General features: G+C 45.5%; 2 protein-coding genes across 13 annotated transcripts; one reads left to right on the top strand and one right to left on the bottom strand.

Annotated features, from left to right (window-relative positions):
* Nucleotides 1–3,677: 3,677 nt before the first annotated feature.
* Nucleotides 3,678–15,655, bottom strand: LOC146760200 (ankyrin repeat domain-containing protein 26-like). Of its 5 annotated transcripts, none has more exons than XR_014947307.1 (11): nt 15,451–15,652; nt 15,181–15,253; nt 14,811–14,957; nt 13,889–13,966; nt 11,314–11,426; nt 10,765–10,906; nt 9,711–10,004; nt 8,789–9,021; nt 8,157–8,401; nt 6,185–6,230; nt 3,678–4,676 (listed from the first exon to the last, which is right to left on the bottom strand). XR_014947307.1 is itself a non-coding variant. In XM_085550703.1 (11 exons), the coding sequence occupies exons 1-9, from the start codon at nt 15,523–15,525 to the stop codon at nt 8,158–8,160; spliced, it is 1,470 nt and encodes a 489-aa protein (XP_085406829.1). In that variant the 5' UTR covers nt 15,526–15,655; the 3' UTR covers nt 3,678–4,676; nt 6,185–6,230; nt 8,157. The 5 variants fall into 5 exon arrangements, 4 of the variants coding, with proteins under 4 accessions (XP_085406829.1, XP_085406827.1, XP_085406828.1 ...); XM_085550703.1 differs by having other exon boundaries at nt 13,833–13,966; nt 14,811–14,972; nt 15,451–15,655; XM_085550701.1 differs by having other exon boundaries at nt 13,833–13,966; nt 15,451–15,643.
* Nucleotides 15,656–15,687: 32 nt separating this feature from the next.
* On the top strand, nt 15,688–19,225 carry LOC146760199 (superkiller complex protein 2-like). 8 transcript variants are annotated; one of them, XM_085550721.1, is made up of 7 exons: nt 15,688–15,757; nt 15,985–16,088; nt 16,442–16,587; nt 17,463–17,641; nt 17,815–18,004; nt 18,078–18,185; nt 18,302–19,225. In XM_085550721.1, exons 1-3 carry the CDS (start codon nt 15,739–15,741, stop codon nt 16,544–16,546), a joined length of 228 nt encoding a protein of 75 aa, XP_085406847.1. In that variant the 5' UTR covers nt 15,688–15,738; the 3' UTR covers nt 16,547–16,587; nt 17,463–17,641; nt 17,815–18,004; nt 18,078–18,185; nt 18,302–19,225. The 8 variants fall into 8 exon arrangements, 3 of the variants coding, with proteins under 3 accessions (XP_085406847.1, XP_085406846.1, XP_085406848.1); XM_085550720.1 differs by having other exon boundaries at nt 16,442–16,614; XM_085550722.1 differs by having other exon boundaries at nt 16,442–16,614; nt 17,732–18,004.
* Nucleotides 19,226–22,581: the final 3,356 nt, after the last annotated feature.

The following is a 22,581-nucleotide window of genomic DNA, read 5'->3' as shown; positions in this document are numbered from 1 at the left end:
TAAAAAGATGTGTTGAATTCATTTGGTGTGCTTGAAGCAAAACAAAAGCCATCTTTGTAGTCAAAGAGCAAGTTCCTTAATTGCAGTCCGTGTGCAGAGCCTTCGTGTCCACACGTCTGCAAAATTCTTCAAACATTAGTTGGTCAACCCATAGGTTGAAGGAATGTGGATTCTGTTTTGAGGACTTAGTCTGATAAGGAAGGCTTTCTGTCCAGCTCATCCCTTGCTATCAGCTACAGCCTGTTATCCTTAGGCCTTGGACTTGGTGAGTATCAAACATGCTGAGCTAGATGTGGAGACTCATCAGGTAGTGTGATGTATCTAGTACGATTCCATCAGTATACTACCTTCCCAACAAACATACCAGTTCTGTATGTGTGAATAGATGCTTTTCCACCTATTAGCTTCTGATGGGTGAAGCTGTTCTCCACTGAGAATTTTACTCTGCAGGTAAAATGATCCTAAATACCTGGCTGGTGTTCTCAATGCCTTGCTGAGAGGTGATTTAGTTGATTCCATGGCTGACAGTTCATGGCTTGGTATTTTGTCATGTTCCTTTAGGAACTGAATGACCTTGAAGGCATTTCTCAACACAATGAAAGCCTCTCAGAAGAGACTCAAACTCCAAATGGGAGTAATGCCACTGTAACTACATGGTTTATGCTTGCAAGGTTTATTTGGTCTATAGTATTTCTGAACACATCTGCCTCTTTCGCATCCTTCAGGCTGTGGGTTTAAGGAGTGACAGTGACAACCAAAGGAAGTGTGAGCCATGGAGCCAGACATAGCAGCCCTGCCTTCATGTCTGGCAGCACTGTATGCAACTTGGCTAATTTTTAGTAATTGTATTTTCATTCCTACCTTCCAGCTGTGTGTTCTGCTTAGTGATTAGAACCATGAAAGTCCATAAGTTTTCTTTGAGTGGAAGAGGGTTCTTCAGTCTCAATTGCTGTCCAGTCAATGAGGGGAAACTTGTACCAGGTTTAGTTTAACTACATGTGGCAGAAGGTAATGAGTCAGGTGTTTGCCTTGAAAATCCCACACTTGCCTCTAATACTCTTTTAAGGATTTATTTATTTATTTATTTATTTACAGTGATTTTTACAGCAACTACAGAAACTGTGACATTTCTTCCAGTAGTAGAATCTTCCCTGAAGAAAATAAAAGCTCTGCTGACGAAGGTAGAAATCAAAAGTGAAAACAATAGCAGTCAGACTCCTGCCAAGAGTCACTTGCCTGCACTGTGAGCCTGACCTTATCCGGGCAGTAATATCTTCCTTCCTGGACCTTGCAGCATGTTCCAGGAACTCGGGGACTTGTGCTGAACAACGTGTTGCTGCTGTTAGTCTGACATCAGTAACGCTGGCCCTGAATGGGTGCCAAGAAACGTCACTCCACAATGAACTCCTCCACTTGCACTGTTATATAAACAGTGTTGGTTTCTCCTGGGGACACGAGGGCAGGAGGAGGGCAGTCCCTGTACGATTTTTGTTCTCTGAAACATCAGTAGTGGTTGTTCCCCACACCTCCTTGTCATCATTGTGTCATGGTTTTGTAATTTTGTAATTTTGCTATCAGTATTCCACATCATAACATCATGTCAAGTATGGATACTTCTATTGAATGTGCAGTCCACAGAAGAAGACTACATATCCCAGAGAACAACAGGGGTAATGATAAGTCATGGGACCAGGACTCTATATAATCTCGTTCCCAGGCTGGAGTGCCCTCCTTCTTCTCTCGGACTTCTCGGAGAGTGGGAAGCGTTCCAGCCGTGTCACCTAGAGTTCACAGTAGGCCTCTCTGTTTTCGGGGACACTCTCTCTGTTTCGTTCGATTTGTTAGCCTCAATTATATTATATTATCGTGTTATCTTGTATTCCGATATCATATCCGCAGGCACTGAACCCCAAGGGGCCGCACGCGCTCCGCCTCACTGCTCTGGCGGCCCAACTCTAACTCGGTCCGGTCCCGGGCTCGGCGCAGCTGCTAGTCCGATGGCAATGGAAATTATAATAATTGATCACAGTCCATTACAGATTTCTTTGTTCTTTCTCCACACCCACTGCTGCATTTGACTAGTCTTTAAAAAATCTGTCACGGGTTACTTAGATTTACCTATGCCCGTGACAGGGGAAGCCACCCCGTGGGCCCCCCCCGGGGCCCAGAAAGGAGGGGGAAAAGGGGAATGGGATAAAAACAGCGGCAATCTAAGGAGGAAAAACTTATTTTACTAAATATGATATCGAAATACAAGACTCCTCACAAATTGAGGTTTTCCCCTGCAGTTTCCTTAAATGACAGCATTCCTTGTCCCTTTTCTATCACAAGGAACTATCCACTCCCTGCACTGAATCTAGTTTAAAGCGCTGGTAATCAATCCAACCAGCTTGCTCCCCAGCATGCTTTTGCCCCACCTGCTCTGTCACATTCTGTCTGATGTCCACATACCTGGTCCCTCAAAGGCCTGCCCAAGATCACAGTAACCAAAACCTTGACCCTGACACCATTACCTGAGCCAGTAATTTACCTGACCCATTCTCCCTCTTCATTTCTCAGCCCCCAGTCAGCAGTACAGAGAAGACTACTTGTGTTCCTGCTCCCTTTGACATCTTCCCAAGGGATTCAAAGTCCCTTTTAATATTCTGTAATTTCCTTTTTGCAGCCTCCTGGGACCCTACTTGAATGAGACCTTGAGTGGGTAGTAGCCTTCTATTTTATCAGAGGCAGTAGAGTCTTCTTAACATCTGTGACATGTGCCCCCAGATAACAGCAAACTGCTCTGGAGAGGTTATTTTTGGTGGCAAATTCGGGGCCTCAGTGCCTCCCAGCAAGGAGTCCCAATTGCCAAGGCTCGTCAGCTGTTTTTGGTGGCACTAGTTTTAATAGGACTCCTTGGTTGGCCCTGCCCCGCATGCTTGTTGTATGCAGTGGAAGCAGGGACAGGTAGCTGGGAAGGGGCCAGGGATGCTGTCTGGACATGCATGGGATCAGGAAGGCTGAGGCACAGATGGAACTGAACTTGGCGAGGGATGTAAAAATAACCAGAAGGGAGCCTACAGGTGCACTGGGCAGAAGTGACAGACCTGGGAGAGTGCACTCCCTCTGATAAATGAGGAGGGAGAACTGGCTTTAACCAACATGGAGAAGCGCAAGGTACTCTATGAGTGCTTTGCTGTCTGGATTCTGCTGGAGATATTCTTCCACCTGGCTCCTGCCTTGTACCAGCTGGACAGAGCACAAAGGGCCACCAGAAGTTATCTCATAAAGGAATGGCCAACCTGCAGAAAAGGCTCCAAAGATCCCCCTCCCAAGCATGGCCAGGTTTACAACAGAGACTTTACCCTCGGCTTCCTGTTAATGAATCACCACCGAAGACCTGAAAGTGGTTCAGCACACCCATTAAAATCACAACCGTCCACACTTGTTTCAAGCATATACCCCTTAATTTCTATGATGACAAACCTTATGACATATAGTAGCTGTTTGCCCCACTGCTTCAAGTACCCAGGAGGAAAAGGACACAAATGCATGCTGGCCATTTGTCTGATCTCAGGGCAGACTGAAGGCACCAGAAGGAGAGATGGAAGTGAGCAGAGGAGGACTGTAGCAAGTCATAGAGGCAAGGAATGAGGTGGAAAGCAAGTCAAGAAGGCCAACAGAATAAAACAAAGATGTACCAGATATGAAAGTTTATTAAATAATTATGTTCCAAGTTGGAACATAAATATCTGGAATTAAATATAGCATATTAGTGTCACAAAATACATTCATATAAAAAGGTGCAGTACCAATTGGACAGAAGGTTGAAATATTAATTTTCCTTCTTCCACTATGAACCGCTTCAGGTTCATCATGTGTTCATCTACCAACTGTGAATGTCTTAAGATGAGTCAAATTCTAACGCAAAATCCAACAAGGATATAAAGTCAGAAATATCAAAAAGGTCACATTAAAGCTTTCTTGGCACTGCTACACACGCACAGTATTTTTAAACCTAAGGTGCGTGAAAGTGACAGCAATGTAAAGTGCATTCTTCTCCAGCTTAATCACTGGTAAAACTTCCACTTAACCAGCAGAAATATTCACAGCATCAGGATGGAAACAGCTGGCAGGAATCCAATCAAAATCTCCTATGCGTTAAAATAACACTGGAGACTCTACCACAAACAGTGGAAGGGTTAAATAGAGCCAAAGGAATGCTTCTGGTAAAACCTTTAACAAAAAACGTGGAGCAAAATAATGTGTCAAAAACATTTTGACAGTTCCGTCAAGTTCAAGAACCAACCTTATTCAGTCTGATAGTAAGAAAAAATAGATATGGTTCTTATCCTGAGTGCAAAATAAACTGGCTACCCCTCGGTGACCAACAGGTAAGTGCAGAGTGTCAACCTATTTAATACATTTAAAATTTATATTCAAACCGCAGTAAAGATGTTTCCACACTAAGCTGCAGGATGGGAAGTCACAGACCTCCTATGTAAACAAATGATCTCCAGTACTTTTCCCTTTGCATTTTAAATAAAAATATATTTAGATCAGGTAATTTTGGTTTAAAACATCCCGGTACTCCTGTACCGCTCTGCAAAGGGGATCCTGGTCAACACTGAGATTTTTTGAAGATCCATGAGTAGATTCCATTGGAGAAGCTCTAGCAGTTTCAAGCTCAGCGGTGGCTGGAAAGAAAAGAAACAAGATTCACGATATTACTTTTACAGTAGATTGAGTCAAATCAGTCACTGTAAAAACATTACTGATAACTGATCAGGCTACGCTCTAGAGAAATATTTAAAAACTTCCAAGGAAAACACAAATCAAAAAGGACAGGCATAAAGGAAGAAACATTTTTTCACATTCAATGATCAGCCAATACAATTTTTAAAGCTAGTTAAAGAAATTCCAGGTTTTAGAAACACAGAATGGCTTGGGCTGGAAGGGACCTTTTAAGATCACCCAGTTCCAATCTCCCTTCTATAGGCAGGGACAGCTCCCTCTAGACCAGGTTCCTCAGAGCCCCATCCGGACTGGCTCTGAATGCCTGCAAGATGGGGGCTATGCACAGCATCTCTAAGCAACCTGTTCCAGAGTCTCACCACCCTTACATTAGGAAGTAAAGAGTGTCTTCCTAATATGTAGTCTAAATCTACCTACTTTCAAGTTTACAGCCATTTCTCCGCATCCTGTTATTACATGCCCATATATATATATGAAAGTTTCAGCCTTAACTTTAACTGCCAGGGATGTCTTAACTTTCCCTGGCTAAACACTCTTTCATTCACGGAAACACATCTTCGATGGAAGCAGAAAAGGATTTTCAGTACTTCCATCCATCAGCCTTTTCCAGACAAGATCCCCAAACCAAGCAAATACTACGGCTCCTACTACACATGTAATTATGTTTGAATATGCAAATGGGCACATGGCAATGGGTTTCTGTCTATTCAGGGAAATTGGAAGAGCTGTGAAGCAACAGCTGGATTCTCAAGGGCTCCCTGCTTCAAAATAACTCTAGGAACAGCAGCAGTGACTCTGGCAGAATGCTAATTGTGAAACAGTATGAATTCTTCTCTGAAGACCTGGCCTTTTATTATAGAACAGGCTTTACACTGCATATTAAAAGCAACCAGTTCATGCTGTGTTTGTCTATATATTGCTGAATGACTTTTACCTAAAGAAAGGCTATCTTTTCCACTGATTCTTCTTTATCCAAAGACAAGTAAGACAACATGTCAGGTACAAACAAAAGCAATGAAAAAGAGCGAGCAAAAATTAAGAACACCAGAAAATGTATATGGTATATTTGAAGTGCTGAATGCAATGAATGTATGCAGAAAGAGAAGTAGTGACAGAAGTCCATAAAAATCTTATTTCTGGGCTTTTTTTTTTTTTACATTTGATGTTTGTGCCTGAGGATGAAAGGTGACTTCAGCTTAAGCCAAGTGTATCTGTGTGGGGGAGATGGTTTGCTCTCCGCGCTTTTTCTCAAAAGTAGCTGCAGAACATTCTGAAGAGTATATTGGTTAGCAGGAAGTTTTCCATTAAAACTCTCTAAGTTAGAGTTAAAAACAACCCCACACTGTGCTTCAAACAGCACAAATCTTGACAACTTTTGAAAATAATTACACAGAAGTTACGAACAGTCATCATCTTCCTTAAAAACACTGATATCAGAGTAGCATATTACCTTGCTAAAGTTCCTTATTGATTTTTTTCTCCAATTCCTTCTGTACCTAGAATTATAAATAACACATGCATTATAAATAACACTGCACATTTTATTAAGTAACAGAAACCAGCTTGGATCGCTAGAAAGGAGCATTTACCCCTCGCTCCCCCAGGAGATGTTTATTTACTGTCATTTATTCTGAATGCAAAGTTTTCATAAGGAGAAATTAGACCTTTTAAAGGGCCACAGTCCAAACACCGTATGCGATCATTTACATATGAAGATATCTGCGACTCCTGTGTTATTTTCCATCAGGTCTTTAACGCATAGAAGTAATTGTCAAAACAGACAGCATATAGCTTCCAGACTCATGTCATTAGCAAATACAGTTAAGTGCTTGGAGCATGTGGCTTATGTGGAGAGGCTGAGAGCATCAGGACTGTTAAGCCTGGAGAACAGAAGGCTTGTGGTCTCACCTACAGGTGTAATTATCTGACTGTGGGATGCAGCATAAAGAAGACAGAGCAAGACATTTCTCGGTGGTGCCAAGTAAAAGAACAAGAGGAACAGGCAGAAGCCAAAAGAGTGGAAATTTATAAGACTGCTAAAAATCAGGAGTGCAGACAGGAAATAAAATCAGAAAGGAAACAGAAACTGAGAGACGGAATGGGAAGTAGGTGTTCCCTTTCTTATGCTACCAGTAGGAAAACTGGTTTCATGAATTCATGCACTCACGCTGGTTGCAGCTAGCAGAAGTCACTATTATTTCCTGCACCCACTTTTCAGAGCTGCATTTCTTTCTCTTGTTTGCAATCAGTGCAATTTGTTTCTTCAAACAGTTGCATGGACAAAGTAATTGATACCAGCATTTTGAATAATGGCGGCGTGAAGTATTTTCAGCTTCTTATCCTTGAAGCTTTATCAAAGCTTTTGCAAAACCAAAGCCAAAATCTACACGAGCTTCCTCGTCCCAGGAGATGCTCACACTCTACTTCAGATAACCTCCCTTACTTTGAAAAACACCAAATGTGCACTGAGAGCTTTAAATAAAAACAAAAGTGCAAGATGACTACACGAAGCAAACTCTAATTTAAGTTCCTTAGTTTCCAGTTATTATGAACTTTACTGTCAGGAGAACTTGTAATCTCCTCCATCCAAGAAGGCAGCACTTAGTTTGAATTTAATGGCAATACAGAGGTGGTTTTTTTTTGTTGTTGTTTTGTTTTTTTCCCAATAGAAGGAAACAGATTACTGGAAAAATCTGAGGTATAACTGAAGCAAAGACAAGGCTCAGAGTCAGGTAAACTCATGTCTTTTTAAGTAGCCTGGTGAACAGGCCAAGTACTAAGCAGCACAACTGGCAAAGTACTTCAGAGCTATTGCAGAAGTTGCAATCATGTATAAATTGCTGCAAAATATTATAAAGCTGTGAAGACTTGAAGAGTAGGTTGTTGTTTTCTCAGGTAATAATACATAGCAGGAAGCACAAAAAGAAATGTTTCCTAGGCACAGCATGCATCCCACAGCAGACTGTATAGTAAGAAGCAAAGCAATCATACTCACATCATCCTAGTTTTAAAGGATGTCTTTGTTAGTATTAATGTACTAAAAGAAACTAAAAATGAAGATCAGTAAGGAAAAAAACAACATGGCTTGACCAGAGATGTCTGATGGGCTGAGCAAAGATGTCAAAGTTATCCATTTCAAGTACGTCATACACTTATGCACATTCTATACAATAAAGTTTAATAAATAGCTTAGCTGGGAACTTCCAATGCCACAGCAGCTGCTTATTAAATTTTCTCTAGTTGAAAAAAAAGAAAAAAAAACCAACACAAAAACCTTACATAAGTACATAGTTATGTGTATATACAGTTAGATAGTTCATCATTTAGATGTCAGTATTTTTGGTGTCTGAGCACTCTAGGAATTCTGTACAATCTTAATGACCTAAAGTCTTCATCACTGAAGAGTATTTCACAATGCTTACCTTATCCAAGTAGACTGCAAATTTTTCTTGACAGTAATGCAGTCCCAGCTGCATCTAGGAAGCATTCCACTTGGCTGAAGCTTCTGTTCAGTGCGGAATTGTGGCTGAGATTTCCCAGTTCAGCTGAATATTTTCCTGGACTTGCTACAAAACCTCCACTGACAGTGCTGCTTGCAATTAAAGATTTGTTTCTTAGGCGTTCCTCAAAGAGCTTACAATTGGCTTCTGCAAGTCTCTCGGTTGTTCTGAAATATTTAAAAACACACAAAGAATTATCTTTGGTAATATTTTTGCAGAGTCACTTCTTCCAGGTCTTTGACTACTATTCAGCTTTTGAAAAGAGAAGGCATTAGAAGTCCAAAATGAGAGGGGCCCAAAGGCCATGTGTTAAAATGCTATCAACTTCAAACACGGGCCAGTGATGCCATGACTAGTGGTGTGACTGCTAGAACACTGAAGTGAAATGATGGTGGTTCCAAAAATAAAGGGGAAAGGTTTTAGAGGGTTACGCTTACATCCATAGTGCTGACAAGACACAGAAAAAGGATTTTAGGAGGAAACAGTACAAGGTTTTTCATGCAAGCTACTGCTACTTCACGTCTTGTTACCACTCCAAAAAAGCATGCACTTACCTTTCCAGCTTATTTGCTAGCCTTATTCTCATTTTCATTTCTTCACGATAGAGCTCTTTGTATTTTTCCACTTCCGCAAGCATAGATTCGTTTTGAAAAATATTGTCTTTGGTATTTTTTATTTTGTCCAACTCACATTCAAGCTCTTTTATTCTGCACTTCAGCTGGTCTCTCAGCGAGGCATGATGATTTTCTCTGATTTGTTCTATCTTGTCTTGTGAGGCTGCCTGGACCTGAAGCAGATAATACAATTTCAACCACTGCAAAGAAAAAGTGAACTGCATCTCCCCATACGGTTGCCCATAACCAATTTAAAGGGCCCAGTTTTACTCAACTGAGTCAACTGGACCTTCTCACTACTATCAGCAATCAAGGCAAAACCCTGGAACCAACACGTTAAATAACTGTTTTCATCCACACAGATCTGCTCTTAGCAATATTACTTATGAGAGCAGCTACTAAAAGAATGCTATGGCTGTAGGACAGGGCACACAAAAAGGATTCTACAAAGAAATTATGAGAATCCCATCCCCACTCTTTCTGCCCCACGGTAACTTCAGTGACTTCTTCCCTGAGCATTTTATCCTGTACAATGATAAAACACAACCTGTACGTACGGCCAAGCCATCTCTAAGTTATAGCATTCATGTGATGAACAGCAATAACAAGATGACCAGATGGCCATAGCTTCTTCTAAGAACTGCAAATCAGAAGTCTGTCAAGGGAAGGCTATTAGCTTGGGGACCTGCAGGCAAATTACACACACAAAAGCACTTTCGACAAACAATTTTCCATTCTTCCACTTCCCTTCAGGAAATACAGAAGTATGGCACTAACACAAAAAACCAAAGTACGAACAAGAAATGACAAAAACCAAAGTTACATAATAAAAACTACAGACATACACAACAAATTCATTTACCTGCAAAAAAAAATTGACTTCTTGCAGTTTTTGATTTATTTCTTGTGCAGCTCGCTCTTCCACTTCTTTCTTGTATCGTTCGATTTGGTTGTAAGTCATCCTGTGCACATTGTGGACAGCCTCCAGATGTTGTCTCAGGTTTGCCACCTCTTCTTTCAGCTGGCATATGGTCTTCTCTAGTTTTTCATGTTTTTTCATGTTTAGAGCCAGCTCTTCTTGCAAATCATGGTTTTGTCTTTGTAGTTGGACGCATTTTTTACACTCTAAATCCAGCTGATGAGAAAGTTCAGCAACCTACAGACAGTAATAAAATGAACTTAGAGGGGTGTAAAATTATTCTCTGAAAATTTATGAAGGGGAAGACCATCAAGTCTGTAACTGTCATCTGCTGACTCAGTACCCGAGTCAAAGGAAAGACAAGATCATCTTTTAAGAGAAGAACAACTTTTAAGTTCTTGCCAATAGGGTTCCATGACTTACAACCTTCCTCAGTTCTGCAGCAAGTAAAAGATCAACAAGTAGCAAACTAGCAGAATTTCACTTACGGGAGTGTGCTGAAAGGCACTAGGGCCATTCTTTTGTGCACTGCTCTACTGCTTGATGGAAATCAAACCACTCTACCCAGACAGCAGAAAGAATGCCTATCATGCTTCAGGGGGAATGTTCCAGTACACAGTTAACTGGGCACAGGAAACAAGTACTCCTCCTGCCATTGCTCTTGAAAGCTTTGTAAACAGTGCTTCAAAAAGCAGCTTCCACAGCAGTGGTAAAGGAAGGTATTTTCTCTCTAGGTCAAATCCAGTGTCTGGTTGCAAGAGTATGTACAAAATATGAGATGTTTCAGTACTTTCCAAGGTCAACTGTGAAGCCAATTTTCTCTCCCAGAAATATAACTTTTCCATACCTACTGAAAAGAATATTACAAGTCTCTAGAAATTAACATGACCCAAAGAAAAAAACCACTACCAACAACAAAACAAACAAACAAACAAAAACAAAAAAACAAACCAAAAAAAACCAGCAAAAAGAACAAAAAGAAACAACAAGAACTTGCCTTTGTTCTTAATTTTTCAACTTCATTCACCATTTCAGAATACCTGTTCTTCATTTCTCCCTGGAAATTAAATTGGGAGTCTCTTTCTTTGGCTTCATGCATCTTTAGTTTTTTCACAGCTTTCTTCAGAAGCCTCTTGAACCTGCACAACAAATCAGTCAAGAAAATAAGCAAAGGAACTAGGTATCTATTTGTCACGCTTGTACAAGAAAAGCATAGCTATGGCTTGCTTCATTTTTAACATGCTCAACAGGCCAAAAGTTAATAAGAAAAAACAGCATTTCAATGCAGTAGATCACCTGGAGGGTCCAAATTTCACCTCAACAGAGGAAAAAAAGACTTCCCTCCCAGAAGTGCAAGGCAGCCTACATTTGCTCTTCTTATGGCAGCTACAGAAAATCATAGGCTCATGTACCAGAACTGTCTTGCAAGAACTGATGTGAGATCTGAATTTGTTCAGAGTTAAACACACCTGCTTTTACATTCAAGTTCCTTAAAGCCTGACTTCTAACCTACATGAGCTCTCTTTCAAGTACTAGTGAACCATACCTGTCACGTTCCTTCTGCAGTTCAGTATTTCTTTCCCTTTCCTGGTCAAGACATGCTTCAAGTGGTCGTTTCAATTCTATCGGCTTCTTCACCTGCTTTCTTTCATTCTCACACTTTCAAAAAACAAACAAACAAAAATACATGATACACTCAGCACAGGACAGTACACATAGCAACTGCAGATAGCACATATCCATCCCTTTGCCACATTCAGCAGAACACTGAGGCACAGGATTCTTGTAAACATTTAAATCACTTCAGGCTTCACACAAGCGGGCCAAGAGCTAGGGATACCAATTAACGCCCCTGCTGAAGCAAATGCCCCTCTGCCCCCTTATTGGGCTTCATCCCAAATAGCTGGAAAAAAGATGCTAGAGAACAGCTTCCGCAGTTCCTCTGCTAATAGGTCAGCTTGCACAGGTAGCCACAGCCCTGGAGAACACTGCACACTCTACAGCATTCAATTCCAATGACCAGCAGGCTCTTGTGGAAGAGTCTGCTTTTCTGGAATTCACCAGTGTCTTCTCACTCATTACTTCCATATCTTATTTGTGGGTGTTTACTAATTTAGTTGCTGTTCCTCGTGGTGTTTTTTCAGACAAACTACAGGAGAAGTGGCAACTAGTTCTGTAGTTTGCATTTGCACCTTATTTATTCTGCAAGGGTTTTAAGCTCCTGTTATTCTGAAAACATGCAGCAGTTCCTCCATACACTGCACTGAAAATAAGGGGTGTTTTAATCCTGCTTGTAAATCAAGGGGTCAGACAATAACCAGAAGGAAATCAAATAAAGAACACAGGAACTGCTGCCTTGCTCCATGTGCTCAACTGGTATCAAACCACACCGTCTTTCTGATAGCACAACTCCGAGATATTCTCTTGGCTTTTATTCAATTCCTTCATGACTCCCAAATCACAATAATACTCAGGGCCTGAGTAGCAGGGATATAAAATCAGAGTATGTAAGAACTCAAGAAAATGTCAGCATTGCTCTGGGTATTGGCTAGGTGTTAGGGACTGTTTTCTGGGCTCACTTCTTCTAAAAGCTCAGCATTTTCCCTACTCAGTTTAGCAATATGGTCTTCAAGGTGGGCTCTCGACTTTCAATCTTCCTCGCACATCATGCATGAGCCTCTGGATGTCATAGCCAACATATTCTGATTTTGTATCTATGGAAACAACAATGACAAAGGGAATGCCAAGATAACCAGAGAGACAACACTGCACATGAACTGCATTACAAACTAGTAACTCAAATGGAGGCAGGGCTAAGCTCTCACCACTAAGGATCTATAGTGAATGTTACACTGAGTTTATAAAAAATGGCTTGAGAAGCACCGTCAAGAACAGCACTTAATGCTAGTGGAAAAAGTGAATGCTCTCTATACGATAAAATGAGGTTACATCATTTGGAGATAAGAAGACACACATACAACATTAACCCACAATTTTCTTCATGAAATTCTCCAGATTTCATAATGATACAAAAATGACTACATTTATAACTGTGCCCACCACTTAAAATTCCCTACACTCACTGACTGTGAAATAACTGCAGATCTCCTCAGAGCAAGAAAATGTTTTCAGAACAGCAATGTTACTTATCCTTTTACACAAAGGAGCAAAGATTTGCATCACAGATGCATTTGTGTGTAAACAAGTTTGCTTACTCAGTTCCCTTTGTAAAGAATGAAAGTTGCCTACATGCTTTGAATAGCACATTTTAAGAAAAAGAGAGACATCCCTGACCTACAGAAGGACATAAAAACCTGACCTTAAAGGCTTATACAACAAACTCATAAAACTTCCTCATGTGTCTTTACAGGATATGTTAAATGTCGGTTCTCCGTATGTGACAATGTATGGGTAAAATACAGAAGTGTTAAAAATGTTAAAAACCTTCTAATTGCTATATCACCAAAAGAAGATGACAGAAAAGGAACCTGGAAAAGAACTCAGACTTTTCTGGTGCAGATAATCAACAGCTTTTCCCTTCCACTAGATCCTTCTTATTCTCCCTATAGCAGCTTAATTTTCCAACAGCAAACTAATTAAAGAATATTCCAAGGTTACACAAGATGCTAAGCCATGCATGGGCACCAGCTACTTCCCAGCTGCCTGCCACTGACTGCACAGCATTACTTCACCTAGTTGTTCTTTCCTTACCTCAGCCCCCTGCGGGGCAGTAAAGTACCAACACATATTCACAAATGGAAAAAGAACCTAATGAGCTCAGGTGGAAACTATGACAAAGCTCTGAAGATAAAATAGATTTCTCACATCCAGGTTTCCCCTCCCAGATCTGAACCACACATCTCCCTCCTGCTGACATTGTCCATCCTATCCATCAAAAGAATCATGCTGATTAACACAAACATTTTCATACTACTGCAAAGATAGAAATGGCAGCAGTGAAAGGTGGAGATTTACAACCTTTACCTTTGAAGGTGTCTTGCCCTGAAACCAATTTTGTCAGTTTATTTGTACTTTACAGCACACCCAATCTTTCCAATCAATTACCTGCACACAAGAAATAAAAAGAGTAAACCAGTTCTTTGCAGAAGTCATTGAGATACCTGCTGATGTTGATATTCTTCTACAACAGTCTGTACTGTACGTAATCCGGTTATCAAGTCCTCTAGATGACTGTGAACCTAAGAAAGCATCAAAAGAAGGAAGAAGACACTGTCTTTCTAGACCAAAGTTCACATTTCATTATCAAAAAAAAAATTTATGCATATCTTTCCAGCTCTCTACTCTTTTCATACTTACCCTCGTCATCAGTCATGAGAAATACCAATGCTATGATAAAACTGTTAGCAAATATCACCTCTGCCATTTGGCTTCAAGGAGGCAACTGTGCAGAATACAAAGAATGTCCAATCATAGGATCATAGAATTGCTCAGGTTGGAAAAGATCTTCAAGTCCAACTGCAAGCTAACCATGCTACCCTAACTCTAACAGTGAACAAAGTACCTTCTCCCATCCACCATACATTTGAAAACCATACTTTCTTAACCAAGGGGGAAGAATAAGCACTTCTTTATTCTTCTGCCAGTGTCGGTACAGCACAAAGTTCAACATTCATGTAGAGTTATTTTCAGAATCTCTTCAACATTATTTAACAACCACAGGTATAACAAGGCCCCCAGTTCATTGTTTAGATAGAATACAAAAATAATTTGCCTCATATAAACCACAGGTGAAGCCATATGAGATGGCTTGGGAGGATTTGGATAGTTTTTGAGTGTTTTGTGGCATTTTAGGGCCTTTCTGCTGTATTTGTGGCGTTCTGGGGGCTATTTTTCTGGAATTCTTAGTGAGATCTGGGATTTTTTATGGAATTTGTGGCATTTTGGAGGAGTTTTTGTGGAACCGTGATGTTTTAGGGATGTTTCTGTAAGATTTGGGGTGAGCTCCGTGGGTCTGTGTGGGGCTCTAGGGGCACATCGGCTCTAGGGGGGCTTTTTGGAGGGGTTCACCTTCACACCCCTCACCTTCAGCTTCCCCTCCAAGTGTGCGGGACCGTTTGAAGCCTGAGTTCTTGGTCTCAGCCTTGATGGCACTGATGGCTCCGGATTTCACCAGCAGCTTGGCCTGCTCCATGGCCGTGGCAGTGTCCACAGGGGGTTGGTCCAACATGGCTGCAATGTGTGTGTCTTTATGGGGGGTGAGGGGGAATACAACCTCACCCCTCCCCAAATAAAAACAACCCCCAACCCCCCAACACCCTCAAAATACCATTAACCCCACATTAACCCCACATTAACCACACTTCCCTCCACCGCATCCCCCCCCTGCATCCCTACGGCCTTGCTAGGCCCCAAGCTTCCCCCCTCCCCTTTGGGCCCCCCCACCCCGACTCACAGCGCTTGATGCCCCCCTGACTGCCGGGCCCGGTGTTACTCTGCTGCTTCTTTAGTGCCAGCAGCGCCTTTTTCTGCGGGGAAATGGCATTCAGGTCAATGGGGGGAGGGGGGGATAGGGTTAGGGTAGGGTTAGGGTAGGGTTAGGATGGGGTTAGGGTTAGGGTTAGGGTTAAGGTTAGGGTTAGGGATAGGGATAGGATTAGGATTAGGGTTATGGGGCGAGGCAATGAGGGGAGGTTGGGTGTCCCGGGGTGTTCCAGGCCGAAACCTTCTTGCGTAGCTTGGCGAAACGCTTCTGCAGGGCCTGCTCCTCCTCCGTCAGACCCGGCGGCAGCGTCAACATGGCGGGGAATGGGGGATCCCTGTGGGGTCGCTCTGTGGATACGGGGGCCCTACAGACCGCGGGGTGCTCGGTCTCCTTGGCAACGGCAGTAGTGCTCAGCTGCAGCACTTCCGCTCGGCAGCCGGAAGTTCCGGTCAGCAGCCGAAAGTTCCGCTCTGAGCTGAGGGCAGGGGGGGGAACGCTTCCGGGATCAGCGTCCGGCGGAGCTGCGGGATGGAGCTGGAGCGGATCGGTGGGGATGGGGGCTATAATGAAGGGCGGGGGGCTGGAGGGGGGTGTGTAATGGGGAAGGGAGGGTTGTAATGGGGAGGGGGCGGGTCTGTGGGCCCTGTGGGGGTTGTGAGGACCTGTGGGGCCTGTGGAGCCTGTGTATGGGCCTCTGTGGGGCCTGGAGGGGCTGCACTGTTCTATGGGGCTCTGATTCTCCTCTGTGTTATTTTGCCCTTTCTCCCCCCATAGCGCTGCCCCCCCCCGGCCCGCTGCACCTCCCCCTGGCGCTGTTGGAGTTGGGCTGTGCCGGTCGCTATGAACTCCTGTCGGGTCCCGCCCCGCCCCGCAGCACGGTGAGATCCTGCCGACCCCCCCGACCCCATCTGAGCCCCATAAAGGACGTTGTGGGTCCGCCTCCCCAGGGACCCCCGTAACCCCTCAGAGCCTGTGACCACCTCAGACTTCACCCAATTGACCCCTCCCCCCCGCCCCCCAGATCCTACTAACCGTTCCCAAGGGACCCTCCTGATCCCTCTTCCAGACCATTGCTGCCTGGAAGAAGGGAGTGGACTCCAAAGTGTGAGCCCAGAGTGTCTGCAGAAGACTGAGGGATTTTTCTTCCTGAAAGCAATACTTTAGAAGTGCGTTCATTTCAGAAATGTGGACAAATGCTGCTATTGTCTCAACCTTCTCTCTTGGCCCTCAGCACAATGGTGCGCTGCCTTTCCAACCCCTCATGGCTCTGCTAGGTGCCAAGTGCTGTGCTTTAAGTCTGTTGTACGATGAGTGGCAGCAGAGACTTCCCAAGTGAGATACTTCATGCTGTGGATAAACAACAACAAATACAGCTGGGTAAATGTGTTCATCTTCCTCTAGCATGTAAGTGTTGCGGTAGCTGGTATCAGGGTTCCATCCCGTTCTCTGCCATCCACGATGTTGTGGGAAGCTGTGGAGGAACTGCTCAAATGTATTCTCTCTAAGAGAGCGGAGCAGATATCTCCTAAATGCATATCCGAGCCGGTAAAATGGGCTCATATGAGTGGACACCTTCAGGAGGTGGCACTGATGTTCACTGTAGCCAAATGGCGAGAAATAGTTGACCATATGTGGGACTTTGTTATCTCCAAAAATAAGGAATACAAAATAAATACATTGAAGAATGTCAAGGGTCAGTAAGTAATAATGCCCCTAGTGATACTCCAGCACATTTGTCCTCTAGAACTGGTTCTATTTGACATGCAACTTCATACAGTTCAGTGATCAATTATTAGCCCAAAGGCATGGTTATGAGCATCCTAAAAGCATTTGTTGCACAAATTTTAAAAATCAATATATCAGAGTATATGAAAGTTGAAGACTTTTCCTAACTAGTTACAGGTGAACGCAATGGGACCCTCGTGGATTTATTTCCAGGTTGCAGAAACTTAGGTTGCAGAGCAAACGTGTTTGTTCTTTTTAGTAGGTTTAACAGTAATGTTGTTATGCTGTGTTTGACTTGTCTCTTTTTTCACTTCTAGAGTATTGTCAATCGAGGCCTTGATTGAGTTATAATGGTTATGTTATTAATATAAGTATTATATATATATATATAAAATATATATACTATATATTATATACTATATATATAAGTGTTATTCTATAGGCAGTAGCTTGCTAATTAATAAAAAAGGGGGGGTCGCCGCGTTCCGACCCTGCAGAGCTCCACTCCATGCAGTACTTTGAAACAGGGATGACGGATCCCGGCCCCAGACTGCCCTGGTTCTTTGAAGTGGTGTACATGGATGGCGAAATCTTCGTGCACTACAACCTGGTTATGCTGAGAGACGGAAACATTACCTGGAGGAAACCTGTGTGCAGTGGCTGCGGAGACATGTAGAGAACGGGAAGGCAGAGCTGGGGAGGACAGGTGAGGGGGAGGCTGCGGTGTGAGGCTGCAGGTGGGGCGGGGGCTCAGTGTGGGGAGCTCAGCCCGGCCCTCACTGCCGCCCACCTTCAGAGCAACCTGAGGTGTGAGTGTGGGGGAAGAAGGCCGACGGGATCCTGACCTTGTCCTGCCACGCTCACGGCTTCTACCCACAGCCCATCACCGTCAGCTGGGTGAAGGACAGCGTGGTGCTGGGCCAGGACACCCACTCGGGGGGCATCGTGCCCAACAGCTACGGCACCTACCACACCTGAGTCACCATCGACGCGCTGCCAGGGGACGGGGACAAGTACCAGTGCTGCATGGAGCACGCCAGCCTGCCCCAGCCCAGCCTCTACTCATGGGGTGAGTGAGGGGACGTGGGGCTGGGGGGCTCTGGGCTGCCCCTTCCCCTGCTGACAGCCCTGCCTTCCTCCAGAGCGGTCACAGTCCAGCCTGGTGCCCAACGTGGTGGGGGTGGTTGTCGCCGTTGTGGCCATTGCCATCATGGCTGGCGTTGGATTCATCATCTACAGACACCATGCAGGTAAAAGTGGAGGGGTGTAGGAGGACAGTGGGGGCTGTGGGGGATTTGAGGCTCCCTCAGGAGCCCTCAGCCTGGCTGTGATGTGAACCTGTGCTGATGCATCTCTCTGTCTGCAGGGAAGAAGGAGAAAGGCTACAATGCGACGCCCAGTGAGTGATGAGGGCAGCGCTGTCCCCCACCTCTGCCCGGTGCCAGGGCAGCATTGGGGTCCCTGCTTTCTCCCAGGGTTCCCCTTCCTGGTGTTCGGAGCTGCTCCATGCCCCACAGCAAGAACAGGGCTGGGGCTCATGGCTGTGAGAGTCCTTCCTTGTTTTCTGGCTCCAAGCTTGCTTCCTGAGGTGTTTCTTGTGAGAAGACTCTCAATGATTTATTGAAGTGGCAAGTAATGGGTGCTACTGTGTGACAATCAATATCACTTTGTGGGTATTTGAATATTTGAAAGCACCTTCCCTCAGAGCTGTTTGCCTCCAGAAGAGTGCTCAGGACTGTTTATGAGTGGAAGATCTGGCCCGGGACTAAATAGCTCCAGCTTGGTGTGGGAAAACTGGGTAATGAAGCCATCGTGCCCTGTGAAAAACAGGATGCGGATGGGTATCCCTGCTCCCTCTTATCTGCTGGCAAGGCTCAGAAGATGGGAACAAAGGAATTTCTGCTAAGATCCCAGAGCCAGAAGCTTCCATTCCAAGGAGAGCTGACTCAACTACTTTGGATTTGAGCTGTCACTCCAAAGAGAGCTGACTTGACCGCTTTGGACATATAAATAAGTTGGTGCTACCATTGGAAATTGTCATCGTGGTCACCATTAACAGAACAACGCCTGACGACCCACCACTACTGAAGACCAATGACTGAACTACAAACCTCGATGGATCCATGGTGGTGAATATCTCCCTCTTGCTTCCTACAGAGACTCCTTGCTTCTATTTCATATTTTTACTGCATTCCCTTCCCCATCACCCTACACCATAATAGCGTCCGTCCTCCCCTTCCCCATCTCCCTGATAATGTCTTGTAATAAACTGGTCGGACCAATGTTTGAACCGTTGTTTCTTAATCTCACACCAGGTATACGTATATCAAAGAACCTTGCCTCCCTCCTACAACCTGGGCTGAGACAATGGCTCTTCTTACCTTACAGGCCAGGAAGGTGGAACCAGCAACTCGAGCACAGCTGCGGTGTGGGGCTGGGGGTTGGAAGGGGTCCCTGTGCTCCTTGTGCTCCTTGTGGTGCTGCACCAGGGCTGGGCTGGGACTCTGCAGGGAGCTGAGGGTTGGGATGTGGACGTGGCCCTATGGGACACCATCTCTTCTTCTTCACACAGGAAGTAACCAAACCGTCTGAGTGCTGTGCTTCAGCCTGCAAGGGGCCAACTGGCCACACGAGCATTTGGGGTCGGTGATGAACACAGCCCCATCCCCTCTACCTCTCACATCTCCCTCTGCTTCCTATGCTGCTATGCTTTCCCTGTGCTGCTTCTTGTGAAATACAGTGTTGGGCTGTTCTGTGCTCAGCCTGCCTGCATTCTGCTCTGTGCCGTGCTTGGTTTTGGGGTGGATGAGGGGACCTCCCCTCATCCCTCCTCCCCCCATCCCACACTCTTTGCCCATTGCTCCATTTCACACTGCTGCTCTCCTCCTCCCCTTTGCACTCCCTGTGCTATCTGCACCGCTTTGGCATGAAGACGTGACTGGAAAGTTCATCCAGTATTGGGCTGAGCTGTGCTTCCCCCCCATAACCCACAGTGCTGCCACAGCCACATTCTGAGGGCAGACACCCAGCTTCCATAACCAACCATGCACTGAGGCTGAGCTGCCCACACCCCACATCCCAAACTGCTCCTCTACAAAACATCTCCACTTTATTCCATACAAATCCCAGAGCATCCCACTCTTCCCATCCTGCAGCGGGGAGTGGAGACAGCCACAGCTCCCCATGTCCCATCGCATCCCACTCCAGCTGCCCTGTGGTCCTCAGTGCTGCAGCAGCCGGCTGTAGGGTCCACCGCGGGTCCTCAGTTCGGTGGGTGTCCCCATCTCAGCCATGGTGTCATGCTCCAGCACCACAACATGGTCTGCCTTCTCCAGCATCCGGGCTTGATGGCTGATGAGCAACATTGACTGGTCCCCCCTGTTGGGCATTGGGTAGGTTTGTGGCGTGGCATTAAGCTGGTACATTCGGTGTTACACGCTGTGTGTGAGTCCCGTCCGTTCCCGTGTGCGGAGGCACGGTACTTTCACACAGCAGCCTTGATTTGTCGCCGGATCGGGAGGCGACAGCCTTCATGTCAGAAATGTGGACAAATGCTTCTGTTGTCTGAACCGTCTCTTGGCCCTCAGTACAATGCTGCGCTGCCTTTCCAACCCTTCACAGCACTGCTAGGTGCCAAGTGCTGTGCTTTAAGTCTGTTGTACGATGAGTGGCAGCAGAGACTTTCCAAGTGAAATGCTTCATGCTGTAGATAAAAAACAACAACAAATACAGCTGGGTTAATGTGGTTGTCTTCCTGTGGCATATTAGTTGAAGCAAAATAGAAAATCCCCATCCCTTCTTGCTGGTGCTCTTGGCCACCCCCAGGAAGGGCTGAAAAGCTCTTCCAGGTCCTTTCCTTTGAGCCTTTGCTGCAGAGGGTCCCCACAGATTCCATTCCAAGATCTCCCTAAGCCTCCCTGTTTCCTACAGCTGTAGGCACTGATCCTAAAACAGCTGGGCTCTGTTTCCAGCCTGTGGGACCCCAGGAGTTCCTCACACCATCTTCTGCAAAGCCAGAGCTGCCCACAGTCCCCCACAGCCACTCTTCCCACTACATACGTCAGGGTGCGGATGCAGCGCTCTGAGTCCCAGATGTCCCACACTTTGATGTACAACGTGGACACGGTGAACACCAACCCCATGTGGCTGCAGTACTTGATGGAAACGACATTATTTGGGTGACCCTTGAGGGAAGCAATTTCCTGACCCGTCACCAAGTTCCACATCTTACAGCTCCGGTCTGTAGGAAGAAGAACGTGCCTGAGAGAGTTGGGCTGGGGAGTTCCTCGGTGGCGTGGAGGCACCGACTCCTTCCCAAGCGCTGCCTCCCACCACCCACAGCTCCACTCCAGGGCAATGGAGCCAGCCTGCTCCAGCACCTGGACATCAGAAGGCAGGGACAGGGGAGCAGCCCAGAAGGAGCCATCCCTGCCATGCACCCCAATTCCCCTTGCCAACCTGGGGAGATCTATGAGAATAGCGCATAAAAAGCCAGCAGCCCCCACACCTGTTCTGTCCAACATATACCTTTTTAGGCAGTGAAAAGCAGTTCATCGGTGGCATCCAGGCAGAGCACAGGCTTGGTGTGTCCTTCTGCCACAGAGACGCACTGCAGTGGGGCTGTCCGGGCATTCTTGGTGCCACCCACTGGATTAATGATGCCCCCTGCATGGGAAAGAAAGAAGGTGGGGTAGGTATGTGGAAAGGCACAGCACTGTAAGGTCCTACAGGCATGGGAAAGCACGAGCTGCCTCACCCCCAAGCATCTTCCACTTCCTGGTAGGGCAATGGGCCCCTCCATCTGAACTCAGGCATATCTGAGCAATCATCTTCATGGAAAACCTTGGTATCTCCCCACTAGCAGCCCCTGCCTAACGGCTCTGCCCAGGTGACACAGACTGTGAGACGTGATGCTCACGGCCTCTGCTCTGAGCCAGGAAACTCAGCTCATTGGACCTCAGCTCAGTTGAGGACAAACTGCACTTTCTCCATCCTGAAGCTCTGCCAGGAACGTTTCATTAGACCTATTTCATGGCAGTTCCTTCAAGCTGCCAGCCAGCCTGTGGTTGGCAACGTTTAGAAACGGAGCTGTACTCCTTTTAAAACCAAAAGGATGACAGGGGGCAGCACTGGCATTTGCACCCAGCACCCTGCGCCCGATGCTGGCTCAGAGGATCCATCCTCACCAAACCTTCTTCCAAGGGACGCCCTGCAGGCACCTCATCCCTCCGGCCACAGCATCTGCCAATCACTTCCACATCAGAGCGTTCAGAACACTGAGGTCCAGCAGCCCCACTGCTGCAGTCCTGAGCTTTGTGGACACCAGCAGCTCTTTCCTGCTGGCATTCCAAGCGCCGCCTGGGGCTCTGAGCTGTGCTAAATCTTTTCCTATGAGTAGGCAAAACAAGGCAGGAGGCTGGAGAAGGGCAGGCCCAGGGCTGCATGAGGTCTGCATTAGTCAGGAGGGTGAAGGTAAGCTCATTAATTCGGGTTTCGAAGTCACACGAGTGCGACCTCCTTCTCAATTAGCAGCTGTGCTCACACATTCAGCAGCTCTCCTCTGACCCCTAGTGTTGCTACTGGTCTCGAAGTGACACCGAGACCAAAGGGAAATCCCGGCTCCCCAGGGTGAGATGCGATCAGAGC

This window comes from Coturnix japonica, chromosome 6, assembly GCF_054131305.1.
Source record: "Coturnix japonica strain WE chromosome 6, WE-NBRP24, whole genome shotgun sequence".
NCBI lineage: Eukaryota > Metazoa > Chordata > Aves > Galliformes > Phasianidae > Coturnix > Coturnix japonica.
This window is presented reverse-complemented; position numbering and strand designations above follow the sequence as displayed.

Coding starts and splice junctions, on each gene's coding strand:
- LOC146760199 (XM_085550721.1), top strand. Junction 16,089..16,441: donor CCGCCCCGCCCCGCAGCACG/GTGAGATCCTGC, acceptor CTTGGCCCTCAG/CACAATGGTGCGCTGCCTTT.
- LOC146760200 (XM_085550703.1), bottom strand. CDS start 15,525: ATGTTGACGCTGCCGCCGGGTCTGACGGAGGAGGAGCAGGCCCTGCAG. Junction 11,427..13,832: donor TTTTTATTTCTTGTGTGCAG/GTAATTGATTGG, acceptor GTTTTTTGAAAG/TGTGAGAATGAAAGAAAGCA. Junction 9,022..9,710: donor AAGTCAATTTTTTTTTGCAG/GTAAATGAATTT, acceptor TATCTGCTTCAG/GTCCAGGCAGCCTCACAAGA.